Source organism: Panthera onca, chromosome A1 (assembly GCF_046562875.1).
Source record: "Panthera onca isolate mPanOnc1 chromosome A1, mPanOnc1 haplotype 2, whole genome shotgun sequence".
Classification (NCBI taxonomy): Eukaryota; Metazoa; Chordata; class Mammalia; order Carnivora; family Felidae; genus Panthera; species Panthera onca.
In genome coordinates this window covers 62,833,163-62,849,330 of record NC_138339.1, presented here as the reverse complement: position 1 = coordinate 62,849,330, position 16,168 = coordinate 62,833,163, and the positions used below count along the sequence as shown (strand labels likewise).

Sequence of the window (16,168 nt, the reverse complement as noted above, 5' to 3'; positions counted from 1 at the left end):
AACTGTGAAAACCCTATTTTAGAATTAGTGGCTCTCCAGCTAGGGGTAGGCGAGGATGTGGTTGACTTAGTTATTTCTTTTTAGAGTTTTATTTTAAATGTTTTTTATTTATTTTTGGGAGAGAGAACATGAGGGGAAGGGCCAGAGAAGGAGAGGGGGACAGAGGATCTGAAGCAGGCTTTGCATGGACAGCAGCAAGCCGGATGTGGGGCTTGAACTCAAGAATCATGAGATCATGACCTGAGCCGAAGTTGGACACTCAACTGACTGAGCCATCCAGGTGCCCCACAAAATTTTAAGGAATCTCTACACCCATCGTGGGAATCAAACTCAAACCCTGAGATCAAGTCAAAAGCTCCACTGACCAAGCCAACCAGGTGCACTTAGTTATTTCTGAAGACCAAAGAATATATGTTTATGAATGATCATTTATTTTTGAGAGAGAGAAAAAGAAAGCGTGTGAGCAGGGAAGGGGCAGAGAGAGAGGGAGACAGAGGATCTGAAGCGGGTTCCGAGCTGATAGCAGAGAGCCAGATGCAGGGCTGTAAGTCACAAACCATGAAATCATGACCTGAGCCAAAGTCGGATGCTTAAAGGAGCCACCCAGGTGCCTCAGCCAAATATCTTACTTAATATTTGTGCATGTTTATATTGTAATTATGTGTTCAAACAGTAAATCAACCTTATAGTATAGAGCTATTTACATTTGGATGATCTGTCTTTCTCAAGAAGACTTCTTCATAGATCAGACTTCTTTTTTTTTAATGTTTCCTTTTGAGAGAGAGAGAGAGGGAGGCAGGGCTTGAGTGGGGGAAGGGCAGAAAGAGAGGAGACACAGAATCCAAAGCAGGTTCCAGGCTCGGAGGTGTCAGCACAGAGCCCAACGCAAGGCTCAAACTCACGAGTCGTGGGATCATGACCTGAGCTGAAGTCGGATGCCTAAACGACTGAACCATCCAGATGCCCCACAGACTTTTAATAAGCGCCCAATCATATATGCACAAAATATTTCTGGAAAAATACAAAAGAAACTGGAAACAGTGACTGCTTCTGGAGAGAACTGAGTAACCGAGAACCAAGGTGACAAGGAAACTTAACTTTTTCACTGCATGCCTTGTGTTATCATCTAATGTTACACCATATGTAAGAATTACTTCTTAAAAAAAAAACCTAATATAACAGAACAATGAAAAAAGACACACGCTGTCAGATGGGAACTGCTCAGTCTGTAGTATCAACAGAGGACGGTAGAGTCTCGGTGAGTAGAATTGTCTGGTTCCCAGAATTTTCAATTCCTTGCCTGCCCAACTCACACTAAGAGCTCTGTAGCTGAACATGCCAGAATGCAGTATGAAAACAGACATTCGGAAGCAGTTATCTGAAGTTTAAAAGTTTGGAGGCATCCATTGGGGCACCTGGGGGGACCAATCAGTTAAGCATCCACTTCAGCTCAGGTCATCTCACGGTTCGTGAGTTCAAACCCCACATCAGGCTCTGTGTAGACAGTTCAGAGCCTAGAGCCTGCTCATATCCTGTGTCTCCCTTTCTCTCTGCCCCTTCCCAGCTTGTACTTTTGCCTCTCTTTCTCTCAAAAATAAATAAAACATTTAACAAAAAAAGTTTGGAGGCTTCCCAAAATAGCACAGGGGACTCACTCAAGTGAATGGACATCTGCATAATGAGGTCGGTAGGAAACTGCTTAATTCAAAGTCATTCCAGGAAACACGCTAAAATCCTTGGGCCTGAACCTTGATAGGCAGGCCCACCCATGTGGCATTCTCCAGTCCCCATTTCCTGCAGCAGCCAAAACACATTACTGCCCGTACATCTCCCCTCCATTCAAGAACCAGCATTTGGAGCACCTGGCTGGCTCAGTTGGTAGAGCATGTGACTGTCAACTTCAGGATGGTTAAGTTTGAGCCCCACGTTGGTTATAGAAATTACTTAAAAATAAAATCTTAAAAACAAAACAACCAAACCAACCAGCATTTATCTGAGCTCCCCTGAGAAAACGTTTTCCCTCAGCTCCTACAAACAAACCTACTGCCTATCTCCTTTAAAAGAAAAGCTAGGGGCGCCTGGGTGGCGCAGTCGGTTAGCGTCCGACTTCAGCCAGGTCACGATCTCGCGGTCCGTGAGTTTGAGACCCGCGTCAGGCTCTGGGCTGATGGCTCGGAGCCTGGAGCCTGTTTCCGATTCTGTGTCTCCCTCTCTCTCTGCCCCTCCCCTGTTCATGCTCTGTCTCTCTCTGTCCCAAAAATAAATAAAAAACGTTGAAAAAAAAAATTTAAAAGAAAAGGTAAAGTTTGCTGAGCTCTCTGTGCTCTACACGTGGTATCTCGGGTATTAAGCCTGACAACTCAATGAAGTGGGCACTTTTTACTTCCATCTTGTAAATGACAACACTGAGGCCCAGAGGTTGAGCAATTTGCCCAAGGGCGCACAGCTGGGAACTGACAGCACTGGGATTAGAACTCACATGTGATGCTGAGCTCCTGCTCTTCACCATGCACTATTACTCACATGGCTCAATACAAGCATTCTGGCATGATCTGGTTGCCCGTGGGGGGCTGGCGGTGGTGGGAATGACCACTCTCAAAGCTCTGGTCCGTCATTTGTAGTGAACAGGTTGCTGAAAACAAGCAAAGACCGACTCCTAGGAAACATCATCACTTAAGTTTATTGATGAGAATTAAGGCTGGAGCCTAGGGCCCAGACCAGGTATCAGAATATGTCGTCCGTGCTATAATCTAGTATGGAATCTTACTTTTATGCAACTTCTGGGTACTAAATCATGTGTTGTTTGAGAATAAAGACAAAACTCAAATTCGGAAAAAACTACAGATCTCACTAGACTACTAATGGTAACATAGCTGCCATGTATGAGGCACCTACTCTATTTTATGTGCTGTGTGTATATATATACTTTACACGTATCCTAATCCACAATCCCGAGTTAACTGGTTGTAAATATCACACAAGAGCCACCTCAGAAATACACATTCACATAAGACCTGAAGAGGTCTCTCTCCATTCTTACTGCATCACGGAACCTCCCAGCAAAGGGGTAGAAACTATTAGTAAGCATCCAAGTGACTCCTAAGGGCAGAAGAATCTGGTGGACCACTACTTTAGTTTTCACGTCTGATAAAGCATTTTCACAAAGAGAAACATTTTTAGCTTCTCACCTATACGTGGAAACAAGCTCATACAAATGGCTGCCCAAAAACCAGAGCAGGATTTGAATACAAATCTCTCTGGCTTCAGAGCCAAGACAAGTATCATTCTGCCTACTCTTTTTTTTTTTTTTTTTTTTTTTAATTTTTTTTTTTCAACGTTTATTTTTTTATTTTTGGGACAGAGAGAGACAGAGCATGAACGGGGGAGGGACAGAGAGAGAGGGAGACACAGAATCGGAAACAGGCTCCAGGCTCCGAGCCATCAGCCCAGAGCCTGACGCGGGGCTCGAACTCACGGACCGTGAGATCGTGACCTGGCTGAAGTCGGACGCTTAACCGACTGCGCCACCCAGGCGCCCCCATTCTGCCTACTCTTAAATCAATGCCTGAGTCAGAGAATGCATACTGAATTTTGTGGTTTGTGCTTCCGCTTCCACGGACTTGTTTGGTAAAAAAATCATTACCTCTTTCGGTGCAAAGCAAATCTTAGATTGGAAATACGGTAAAACAACAATAACAACAAACAATATTAGCATTTGTACACTCACAGCTTTCAGGGTCCTCAGAAAGAGCCTATTTGATCCTGCCATTTTCCATGAGGCGGGAAGGCAGTGCAAGTATTAACTATGATGCTTCACTACCGGGAAAATGGAAGCACAGAGCTAAGTAACTTGCTCAAAAGCTTATGGACTGTCCCGTGGAGAAATGGTGACAATGCTTTTCCCACCAGGCAGCACTACTGCTATAAATGTATAGCTTCTTCTCCCTCGTACACTGATGTCTAGTCTCTTGTCAGACTCTGGGAAAGGGAGTGAAAAATGACAGGGTGAAAAAATGACCACCAGGGATGGATGGCTTGAAGTGGGATGTGAGTGGTCTCTGACGCAGTGAGGTCTGGGTTCAAATACTAACTCCATCTCTTACATTCTCTGGGATCTGGACAATTAATCTGAGCTCATTTTTCATCATTCAAAATGGGAAATAATGGACTCAATCAACATTTACTAAGAAACTCAATGTGTCCAGCCATGTATCACTAGAGGCATTTTATCATTTTATGCATTTTTATCATGCATTTTAATCAATAATTTTTCACAGAAGCAAGGGAGGATTTTAGAGATGGATCTGGTGCTAAATCTTGAAGAGTAACTAGAAGTTATGTAAGCAGAAAGAGTTAGGGGTGCCCAGAAAAAGAAAGAGAAGTCATTTTAGGGGTGCCTGGGTGGCTGTCGGTTAAGCATCCAGCTCTTGAATTCAGCTCAGGTCATGATCTCACTGTTTGTGAGTTTGAGCTTGTGTTGAGCTCTGTGCTGAAACCACAGCGCCTGCTTGGGATTCTCTCTCTCCCTTCTCTGCCCCTCCCTTGCTCTCTCTCTCAAAATAAATAAACGAAACAAAATGAAACGAAACGAAACGAAACGAAACGAAACGAAACGAAAAGAAAAGAAAAGAAAAGTCATTTTAGGTCCCAACTATTTTCTATGATATATGCCTAACCAGCTCTTCTTCTTCTTCTTCTTTTTTTAATATTTATTTATTTTTGAGAGAGAAAGCCTGAGCAGGGGAGGGGCAGAGAAAGAGGGGGACAGAAGATCCAAGCAAGCTCTGTGCTGACAGCAGAGAGCCTAATTCGAGACTTGAACTCACAAACCATGAGATCCTGACCTGAGCCAAAGTTGGACACTTAACCCACTGAGCCACCCAGGTGCCCCCAAGCATCTCTTCTTGCTCTAGCACACTTCTTGTAGAACTTACAAGGTGTCAGAATTACAAAGAAATGCAAAAAACTCAATAGCTAAGGACTTTAAGGGAAGAATGAGAATGCAAAAACTAACAACAGATTGAACTAGGCCAGGAAGTAGCCTAACCATATCAGAGATAATGAATCAGTGGTAAAACTCCCAGGGCTGTTTCAAAAGTAAGCAAGGCCTTTCACTGCTTCCCCAAGATAAGGAGCCCAAGACCCAATCCAGTTTATGGCTCTTCAGCAGGCCCATAACCCCTTCCCCAGGTCCAACAGTTACCTCTGCTTCATTAGAATGTTAAAATCTTCACCCACGGCAGAAACAAACTTCATTAACACAACAGACAATGCTAAATCAGCAGGTTTCCTTAAGACAAGTGTATGACCTTATACCCACCTCTACCTATAATAATGACTGAAACTCCCTTTTCTGAATATCCATCCTAACCCTAAATGAAAGAAACCCATTCACCCCTACTCAGGGGGTCACATATTTCAAAGTGATTTCCTTATTTGCTGCAAATAAGTTTCTGTTGTACAACAATTCCACCTTGGGACGCCTGGGTGGCTCAATCGATTGAGCGTCTGGACTCTTGATTTTGGCTCAGGTCATGATCCCAGGGCTGTGGGATCGAGCCCCGCATTGGGCTCTGCACTGAGCATGGAGCCTGCTTAAAATTTTCAATTTCTCTCTAAAAAAAAAAAAAAAAACCAAAAACCAAATAACAAATAACAAAAATCAAAACCACAACTCCACCTGGTATAGTCTCTATGTGTAACTCACCAAGGAATGAACTCATATTAGTTTGGTTGCAGTTAGACCTGGAGTGTAAAACGCAGATGCCAGTGGGGGCCAGGCAAATTGGGCACATGGGCAGAGCAGACTGGATAGAGCAGCCAGCCCCGGGCTCCACACAAATGACGCTATGCAGGATCAGGGCCCCATGCAACCAGATGAAGCAAGATCCAGATTTCTCTGTGGAATGTCTCAAGTTTTAAGTGTTAGAACTTGGCTTCTAAGAAATCATGAGAACAATAGAAGGACAAACATAATCTGTGAGCCACATCTTGCCTACAGGCTGTCGTCAGTTTCCTGAGTTAGCCCCAGGAGAGAGGAAGGACACTTCAGTTACTTGGAAATACACTTACAAAGTCAAGACCTTGGGAAGGGCAGCTTGGTCAGGGAGCTGCATGCCATTTGGCTTGGTTGGAGCACGAGGGACAGAAAGCTGGCCAAAGGGCAATCCATCGAGACCTGAGACATAAGCGTGCAAAGCAGCACCAGCCACTGAGTGAGCTCAGTCCTGTATGTGCCAGCTCACGTAATGACCATCACTGAGTGGGACACACCCCTGAATTAGGGACGAGAGCCCTGTCCTGTCCACCCCATCAGCATGAGGGTCCAGGCAGGAGCACAGCCATCCTACCACTGCTATTTTGCTGCTCCGTACGTGATAAACACATGAAAGAATGGCATCAAGGAACTCATAGTAAGATGGATTTTATCTACAAAACAATGCAAATTCCCTCTGCAATTAGGAGACATTTTCAACGATTATTCATAAAATTATTAATCAAAACAGCAAAAGCAGATTTACAAAGCTACATTATCAACAACAAAACAGGAAGGAAACGTTTGACAGACATCTTGAAAAGTTTCAAAGGAATACACACCAGACTAAAAATCTACAGTTAAACCGTGGTTGCGTAACAGGTTATATTCACTCCTGCATTTTCTCAATAAGTTCTTCCTTATATTTGCCTTTCTCTTTTCCAACTTGTCGAGACTTGGCTTTGCGTTCAAGAATTTTTTTCCGGTCTTTGTCCAGTTTTAGCCTGGTGATAACTACCTGTTAGGAGCGAGAAAATAAATCTTTATTTATTTATTTTTTTAAGTGGAAAGGATTTATAACCATGTAATTATTCTGTACAGCAGAACTTTTCCCAACAATAGCAGTTTGGTTCCTTCCGCCGCCCAACTCCTGAGGATCTATGAGACTAGTTAGTTTAGTGATATCAACTATCATTTGGGCTGGGACAAACAAATTATACTACCAACATGTTTCTGGTTTGTTTATCATCCTTTGGCCAGCAAAACGCATTGCTTAAAAAACATCGTTTAAAAAGCGCATTGCTTAAAAAAGCATTCCCACCAGCTAGTAGGCAATAGACATCGTAAGGATAAGTAAGACCGCAACCATCCTGCCCTCATCTGAAACTCTGGAGGAGAAAGACCCTACAATACAGTGCATGGAATGGAGTGCAAATGAGGAACAGCATATTCCGCCAGGTGGGTGTGAGGGCCACAGGAAGAGACATTCCTTCCCTCTCCTCCCTCTGGATGTTATCTAGTAGGAGAGGGATGCCTGGAACCCTCCTGCAACCTGCTGAAAGGCAGAGCCTTCACTGAGGATGATAAAACGGTAAGAAAACAATACGGATCCTCGATGACTAAGCCAGTGAATCAATCAAGCCTGCCCCACCTCCCTCTAGAAGTCCTTGCCTGGGCCACCTGAGTAGACACTACCAACACACTGAGAACTTACAACAGCACTAAGCTACACTACCCAGCCACTACCGCCACTCAGTCCCGCCATACCTTGCTGGGGTGAATGCCCACATGAACAGTTGTACCATTAGCCTTCTCACGCTGCACTCGCTCGATGTAGATGACATATTTTTTTCTGTACACCTGGACTACCTTGCCTATTTGCTGACCTTTGTAGTGTCCTCGAACCACCTAAGAGAAAATACAGAAGAGAATTTTCCCCCATTCTCATGCATGAACATCACCGTGAGGAAATTAATTATCAGGAACACACAGACTAACATACAACTTTTTGTACAAAGCAGATTAACCCTGGCAGTTGAGAGTCAGCTTTTTTGGGGGTATAAATCTGCTCTGTGTTGTTCCAAGTCAGGTGAAAATTCACTTGAATTTTTTTCTTATCTGAAAACAAAAAATTCCTTGAACTAGAATGGCTATCACAGAACTAGTCCGGAGAGTAAAAAGGTAAATCACTATACACCCACAACTAACACAATCTTATATATCAATTATATCTCAGTTAAATAAAAATAAGTTTAAGAAAAAAGATAATCACTCTCAAGACCTAAATGGAGAAGAATGGTTAAAGATAGCATCCTGAGATTCTTATGCGACCATTTAAAATCCCATGTTCTTTTTTTTTTTTTAATGTTTTATTTACTTTTGAGAGAGAGGAAGAGAATGTGTGCACGTGAGCAAGGTCGGGGGAGAGGGGAGGCAGAGAGAGAGGGAGACAGAGGATCCAAAGCAGGCTCTATGGTGACAGCACAAAGCTGTATGTGGGCTTGAACTCACCACCTGTGAAAGATCATGACCTGAGCCAAAATCGGACACTTAACTGACTAAGCCACCAGGTGCCCCTAAAATCCATGTTTTCAAAGAATAATTTTTCACCGAGCAAAATGCTCAAGATATGACCTTTAGGAAAAAAAAAGAAAACAAAGCTTTATATGAAATATAGTCTGAATCTTACATGTTTCATATATATGGCATATAACACAATGGGATAGAAATATATCCAAATGTTAATAATTGTTGCCATTAGGCCAACATAGGATTACAGATGATCTTTTTTCTTTTCTATTTGAGAGAGAGAGAGAGAGAGAGAGAGAGAGAAAGAAAGACTGAATCCTAAGCAGGCTCCATGCTCAGAAGGGCTTGATCCCATGACCCTGGGATCATGACCTGAGATGAAATCAAAAGTTGGACACTCAACTGACTGAGCCAGGAGTGAATATAACCTGTTGTGCAACACGGTTTAACTGACCCAGACACCCTAATTACACATGGCTTTTTAAAAAATGTATATTCTTCCAGGGGCGCCTGGGTGGCTCAGTAAGTTAAGTGTCTGACTCTTAATTTCGGCTAGGGTCATGATCTCACAGTTCATGGGATTGGGCTCCACATCGGGCTCTGCTCTGATGGTATGGAGCCTGCTTAGGATTCTCTCTCCCTCTCTCTCTGCCCCTCCCCTGCTTGTCTGCCCTTGAGTTGTCTCTCTCAAGATAAACACTTTATTTTTTTTTTTTTTTTTTTTAATTTTTTTTTTTTTAACGTTTATTTATTTTTGAGACAGAGAGAGACAGAGCATGAACGGGGGAGGGTCAGAGAGAGGGAGACACAGAATCTGAAGCAGGCTCCAGGCTCTGAGCTGTCAGCACAGAGCCCGACGCGGGGCTCGAACTCACGGACCGCGAGATCATGACCTGAGCCGAAGTCGGCCGCTTAACCAACTGAGCCACCCAGGCGCCCCAAGATAAACACTTTAAAAAAAAAGTATTTTCTTTCAAATTTCAAGATTTCTATAATTAACCCAAATATTTTATAGTCACAAAAAACAAAAATGGTAAAATCTCTTGGGCTGTTTTCATGTACTAAAAATCTACTACACACACTCCAATGCTATTCAAAACTAACTAGATTATGGTTTCCTTGAAGGCACAAGCCTATTAAATAGGAGCCATGATATAGCTGATGCTGATAATAAACAGAGAGGAAATACCACATGTATTAAAAAACTAGAGAAGCTTAATACTCCTGAAATGTCATTTAGATTGTCCAACTTACTTACCAAGGTGATTTTCAGGTTGAAGATCATGCCTCACTGGAACTCCACCATACTCTCTATGACCAGAGACTTTTACATGGAAAAGTCTATGAAATAGCCTCTCTTAACCATCATCAAGATTCAAGAAAAGATGTTAATAAAACAAGCCCAAAGGAACACCCAGTTAAACAGAACTGGACAAACACTAGATGAGGAGGGGGACAAGGTAAGACTAAACTAACTGGCCTGGAAAGGGAAAAGAGAAGAGGCAAGGATGGTTGTGCCTCTGGGTACAACTGGATGGATGTACAGAGTCTGGCTGGGCAACTGGATGGATGGATATGCCTTTCCCAGAGCGGAAAGAAATACATGTTAGGAGAAAAAAGTTTAGTTGGGAACATGTTGAATTTGAGGCATCTCGTGACATTCTGGTAGAGAATTCTATTAATAGCTGGAAGAATTCTGGGTCAGCAACAAAGACCTGGGAGTCATCCAGAGATGGCAATTCAGAAACCTGATTTGGTTCAGGGAGCTGGTCTTATGAGGGCAGAATGCAGAAATCCAAGGAAAAGCCAACATTTTGGGAGCTCATAAGGGAGACTGAAGTGGCCAGAGAATGGGCAACCAGGGGAGTGCGGGGTTATAGTAGCCAAGAAGACACTGTCAAATGCCATGGAATGGTCAACTGCAGGAAGGATAAAGGAAAAGATGTGACAATAAGCTGGTCACTGGTGATCATGGCTAGAGTGCTTTCAGTGGAGCAGAGAGACTGAAGGCATTTACAGTAAGACAATGAGTTCCCCACAGAGAAGGTGAAGGTGAAAAACAGTCCCAAGGAACCTGGCTGTGAAGAGGATGGCAGAGAATATCTACTAGAGGGTGATGTGAAGGTAAGTGATAATTTTTTTTATTTTTAAAGGGAGGAAAACACGAATGTGTTTAAATGCTTACGAAAAGGAACAAGTATGGAGGAAAAGTTAAAGGAAACTGTACAGAAAGGGGATAATGGAGAGAAGAATCTAAGAGAATGGAAGGCCACTGAATATAGTGGATCAGCTCTAGATAGAAACAGGAACATTTCTGTCAATACAATAGGAAAGCACAAAGACGCAGGGGTGGAACTGGAGGTAAGTTAGAGGGTTTGGAACAGGAGTTCTGAAAGGTCCTGGGTGATAGTTGTAATTTCCTCTGTGAAGCAGGACAGGTAGTCCTGAGCAGACAAAGAAAGTATGTGAAATTTGGAAGATCCCAAAAGAGACGAGGCAGTTTTAACAGACCCACTTGTGACTATTTTACTCTTCTGGTGGAGTCAGACCTGGATTCCTGGCCTAGACGTGATTTTCTTCATTTATTGAACCAGAGTTTCAGGTCCTATCTACAAGGGAAACAATTCACACCTCACAGACACTGAAAAAATGGCCACATCTTCTTCTCTGCCCTCCTTTTCTTTCTTTCACGTCTTAATTCCATCCGCTCAATAATTTTTTTCATCCATCCAACAAATAGTGGCTGTGCCCCTGTGGGTGCGAGGCTCTGCACTGAGGTCAGGCAACAAAAAAGAGAAGCTCTCTGGCCTCATCTTAATGTAATAGGTAGCAAGCAGTTAACTAATAAACACGCAAATACATGATCACTAACTGGAACAGGGCACATGGGAAGTGACTGGGATCATAATTGTGGTGACAGCTATATGGCTTTACGTGTGCCCAAACTCACCTGTGCATTTTACTGTCTGTAAGTTATGCCTCAGTTTTATTTATTTTTCTTTCATTTGTGGAACCACTGAGTAATTCACCAACATGGCACAGAAGTACAACAGTAAGTGCTAAGGGGGATGCTGGGATGACTGAAGTAACAGGCACAAAAATTAGGACTACAGAAAGTTTCAGGCTTCAGAAGGGGGTCGGGGGGAGCGGGGAGAGATCTCACGTGTTTTGAGAGAAGTATTCATTTGGCGCCCAAATGGGATGGGGGAGCTCTGAGACATACATTGTGAAGGGGTGACCATAAGAAGATCTGAAAAACTGCCCTGTTGGCCAGACATGTCGGTTAGTTGTCTGGGAAAGTAACCAAAAGGTTTTCATCATTTGATAGCAACTGAAGGCTACTACAGATTTCTAAAGAGAGTGATGTGTAAAAAGTTGAGAAGCTAGAGGCAGGGGACTCTTGAAATAATCTGGATACAGAATCCTGGGAGCTACAAACGAGTGTAGAGACGATAGGCTGCTTTAAAAAAGTGGTAAATACTGGCCACAGCGTGAGGTTGAAGGAGATGGGTTAGAGTACGTTTAAACGTGCAAGCCTTGGAGGAAGCGTGAGAAGGCGGCAGCTGTCAGGCACAAGTGGAAATTGGGTCAAGCTGAAGTGCTCTTGTGGAGATAATGAGTTCTGAAAAACCAGCCCAAAAGACTAGAGGACCATCAAGAAGGAGCAGGGATACAAACCGAATTGAATGTGCAGATTTGGAGATGCATGTGTCAAAATGAACGCCACAACTTCAGGGGGGTTCGGGGGAGCATGCCGCAGAGAAAGAAGAACTGGGCAAGGGTAAATGTTCACAGGCGAAAGGTGAGGCAGCTTCACAGGTGAGAGAGAACTGGCAAAACCCTCATGAGGAGAACACGGGTGTGACCTTAACACGGAAGCCAGAAAGGACAGTATTCTGATGAGCGTCTCCTTGGCTACTAGTCATGGCTCCTCTGAGCTTAACCTGAACTTGCCTAGAATCCTCAAGAGTTATCAAAGGCAGAAAAGATGTGTTCCTCCCATGAGTCCAGCTTTGAATCAGTGCCTTCAGAGAGAGAGAATAGGTTTCAAAATTCTGACCTTGAGAGTCAGGGTCAGAGATTGCCCTCTCCAACCGTGCTGGGATGTGACAGGCAGTTCACATCTATCTCAAGAGGCAGCTGGGGCTTCCATCATTTCCTTTCAGTTCCATGAGCAGAGTGGTGGAGCAAAAGGTCCAGCCTGGCTGGGGCCGAAAGGATTTCCCACTGTGATGTCATGACTCCGGCACGCCTGTTCTGGAACCACACCTGGATCCTGGGCTCAGGGATGAGCACAGACAGGCACTGGCACAGGTGGCTGTTGAGGAACAGAGTCCGGAGGAAGATGAACTCCAGCTACTCCAGGCTGAAGGACGCGTGCTCGTGGCCCTGTGATGCCGACGGGGCAGCCACGCCTTTGGGGGGTGCAGATGGGCCCGGTATGCCTCAGTTTAAAAAGAAATAAAATCAAATTGAGTTCACTGTTATGAAAGAAATGTAAATAGAGGATGCTACGATAGAATACTGGTTAAAGTATCTGGGAAGGCTTTTCTGAGGAACTGACATTTAAGGTAACAGTGAAAAATGAGGGGTTAGTCAGGTAAAGGGGAGAAGGAAGAGCACTTCAGGCAGAGGGACCCTGGGGAAGGAAAGATCCTGGTGCAAAAGACCCTGAGGAAGGAAAGATCAAGGTGCATTTAAGGACCTGAAAAGGTCAGTATGTCTGAACTACAGAGCAGGTGGGCATTAGAGAATAAGGTGACGTTGGAGTAGACCACGACTGGGTCACACAAGGCCTTGTCAATGATTTTAGGTTTATAGTAAGCAATCAAGCAACACTGATAGGGTTTAAGTAGAATCTGATTTGCAAAAAATACCCCTCTATGAAGAACGCCTGATCAGGATTAAGAGTAGAAGCTGGAGAAGTCTTGAACTGAAATGGAAATGGAAAAGAAGTGATCAGATTCAAGACACATTTTAGAGACAGAATCAGTAAGATTAAGTGACAGAGTAGAAATGGGTCAGGGAGAGAGAGATATTAGAATTTAGAGGTTTATGGCATAGGCAAGTGAAAAAGCATTGCTTACTGAAGTGTGAAAGATGGGAGGAGAATCCGATTATAGAGGCAGTAACAGTTTTTTGATCAAGAGCACTCCCAGATTAGAAGCTTGAGACGACATGAGGTTTTTAAAGCGTTTATTTTTGAGAGGGAGGGTGCAAGCGTAGGAGGGGGAGAAACAGATGAGGAGAGGATCCGAAGTGGGCCCTGCACTGACAGCAGAGAGCCCGATGCAGGGCTCCAACTCATGAACTGTGAGGTCATGACCTGAGCGACCTGAGCCGAAGTTGGACACTTAACCGATTGAGCCACCCAGGTGCCCCTGGAACGACTATGAGATTTAAAAAAAAAAAAAAAAAAAAGATGTGGGGCGCCTGGGTGGCTCAGTCGGTTAAGTGGCTGACTTCTGCTCAGGTCATGATCTCGTGGTCCGTGAGTTCGAGCCCCGCGTCGGGCTCTGTGCTGACAGCTTAGAGCCTGGAGCCTGTTTCGGATTCTGTGTCTCCCTCTCTCTGACCCTCCCCTGTTCATGCTCTGTCTCTCCCTGTCTCAAAGACAAATAAAACGTTTAAAAAAATTTTTTAAAAAATTAAAAAAAAAGATGTTCAGCGGATATTCATATCTACAGGTCTATGCTCAGAAAAGTGGTTTGGGCTGGGATATAAAAGAGGGAACTATTAGCATAGGACAGACATTTAAAGCTCTCAGAGCAGGTATTATTACCCAGGCAGACAATGTAGGTAAGATGAGATGTTAGACCAGGTGCAGGAGGCCCTGACTAACTCCAGCATTTAGAGATCAGAGGAGAAACAGCCAGCAAAAGAGTCTGAGAAGGCAGAAGTAAACTGAGCCCAAATGGTCACAGGAGCCAAAAAGACTATTTCTAGAAGTGAGGCAGTGCTACCTATCCCAAATGTTGCTGAAAAAGTCAAGGATGATGAGACCAAGATGCGTCCACTGGATTTTGTCATAAACATGTTACTGATCTCAGCCAAAAACAGTTTCTATGAAGTAGTAAGAAAGAGATCAGATTGGAGAGGGTCTAGAACAGCACCTGCTCCGTACATATTCAATCCACTCCCTCTATTTCAGTCATCCCCCACGCTCCCTTTCTTAACCACACATCCTAAGCTCTAGGAAGAACAGAAGGCTTACACTCTCTCACATGGGTCATTCTCTTTCATAATTTCATGCTTCTGACTTGCTGCTTCTCTGTTCTCTCTGCCAAATCCAGTGCCACCAAATGCCCAGCCTCCACTAAATCCAATGTTACTGAAACATGAATTACTCTTATCGTAGCACTTTCCCCTGGAGATGCTGGTTCAAAGAGCCACCACGAGCAATGCCTGGCAAACTTGGAGCCAACGGACTAAACCGAAAAGCAAAGTTTTGCTTGGCTGGTATACTATTTTCCTGAACAATCATGATTACTAAACGATTGTATCTGAATGCTCTCAGTTAATCTGGGTAGGCACACCCTGGGGTCTGTGGACACATCTGCAAGGTTACTTGCCAGGGGCCTGGCGGCATGGGAGTCTACGACTCCCCCTCGTCCAAGCACACATGGCATTCTTAGGCAAAGCCGGCACCAGAGTGACACGCTTCTGGATAACCAGAGCTCGAGGGAGACGAACCTGGACCTCGTCGTCCTTGCGGATGGGCATGGAGCGGACGTTGTACTTCTGCCGCAGCTCTTTGGAGAGCGGGGAAGACATGATCTTCCTGCGCACGTGCGAGGGGGCACTGAAGTGGCGTTTGCGGTTTTTGCTGCGGTCCGAGGTCACGAAGGGGTTGAACTTCATGCTGGCCGTCTGCAAAAAGAGGCGTGGGAAGGAGTGATGGGTGCTCAGTCGGGTACCATGGCCCGCTCTCCATCCAGGACACTCCTCCCATCCCTGCGCAAGTGCTCTACGGGAGGAGATGGCCTCAGAAGAAGGTGACGGAGGGAGGAGAATGGGGCAAATGAGGGGTCTGGCTGTGACACAGTAAGGCATGCGTGGGGAGCGCGTGCCTGAGCAGAGGAGTCGTGGGAACAGGGCGGCAGTGGGGCCTCGAGGCTCACTGTGAGAGGAAGGTTTGGGTGGCTGGAGAAGAATGCATGCTTGGAGGTCACGCAGAGATCTCTGGGGAGACGGGCGGCCCCGCGGCACGTTGGGGAAGAATCCAATGGGGCGGAGCGCTTCTCACTCGGACAAAACACCTGCCTCTCTCTACTCACCTTGCACCAGTTAGGCTCAGACGGCGCGCGCGCAAGGCCGGAAGTGAGGCCTTCCTTGCCGCGCAAGCGTAGAGAGGAAGCGGAGTCCCTTTCCGGTCAGAAAGAGACTGAATGGCGCCCCCTGCGACTTGGGGTGGGATCGCAGTGCCTCATTCTAAGGGAACCACCCCAGGGCCATGCCACTTTCGGGGGTTAAGCCAGAAACCACGAAGAGTTGGCACCGCGGGGGAGAAGGGGCATATTTCTGTAGGGCCTGCAACAGAGGCCTATTGGTGTGTTAAAAATAGGTACACCAATAGTCTTTCTCATCCCAAACTTTCTTTGCCTGTGTTACCCTCCGCCGAGAGGCATATTGAGCATTCCTGATGATCCAGATGCAATCGGCTGACTTGCTTCTTTAGAAACACTGAGAAGCTTGTTCAGAATGAAAAAAAAAAAGTTAATTAAAAAACAAATTTTTTTTTAACGTCTATTCATCTTTGAGAGACAGAGGGAGACAGAGCATGAGCAGGGAAGGGGTAGATAGAGGGAGACACAGAATCTGAAGCAGGCTCCAGGCTCCGAGCTGTCAGCACAGGGCCAGACGAGGGGCCCGAACCCACGAACT

The 16,168-nt window shown here is 44.9% G+C and overlaps 1 protein-coding gene across 4 annotated transcripts; it reads right to left on the bottom strand.

The window, feature by feature from the left end:
• Nucleotides 1–784: 784 nt before the first annotated feature.
• RPL26L1 (ribosomal protein L26 like 1) lies at nt 785–15,644 on the bottom strand. Of its 4 annotated transcripts, none has more exons than XM_078446884.1 (5): nt 15,562–15,644; nt 14,978–15,154; nt 7,523–7,663; nt 6,598–6,773; nt 785–2,656 (listed from the first exon to the last, which is right to left on the bottom strand). In XM_078446884.1, the coding sequence occupies exons 2-4, from the start codon at nt 15,143–15,145 to the stop codon at nt 6,645–6,647; spliced, it is 438 nt and encodes a 145-aa protein (XP_078303010.1). In that variant the 5' UTR covers nt 15,146–15,154; nt 15,562–15,644; the 3' UTR covers nt 785–2,656; nt 6,598–6,644. The 4 variants fall into 4 exon arrangements, with proteins under 4 accessions (XP_078303010.1, XP_078303011.1, XP_078303008.1 ...); XM_078446885.1 differs by having other exon boundaries at nt 785–2,632; XM_078446882.1 differs by lacking the exon at nt 785–2,656 and having other exon boundaries at nt 6,409–6,773.
• Between the last annotated feature and the right edge of the window lie 524 nt (nt 15,645–16,168).

What these genes read in the sequence shown, in the direction of transcription:
- RPL26L1 (XM_078446884.1), bottom strand. Translation starts at nt 15,145, where the DNA reads ATGAAGTTCAACCCCTTCGTGACCTCGGACCGCAGCAAAAACCGCAAA. An exon ending in GCAAGGACGACGAGGTCCAG is followed by an intron (nt 7,664 to 14,977) that starts GTTCGTCTCCCT and finishes ATTTTCTCTTAG; the next exon opens with GTGGTTCGAGGACACTACAA. An exon ending in TGGGCATTCACCCCAGCAAG is followed by an intron (nt 6,774 to 7,522) that starts GTATGGCGGGAC and finishes CGCTCCTAACAG; the next exon opens with GTAGTTATCACCAGGCTAAA.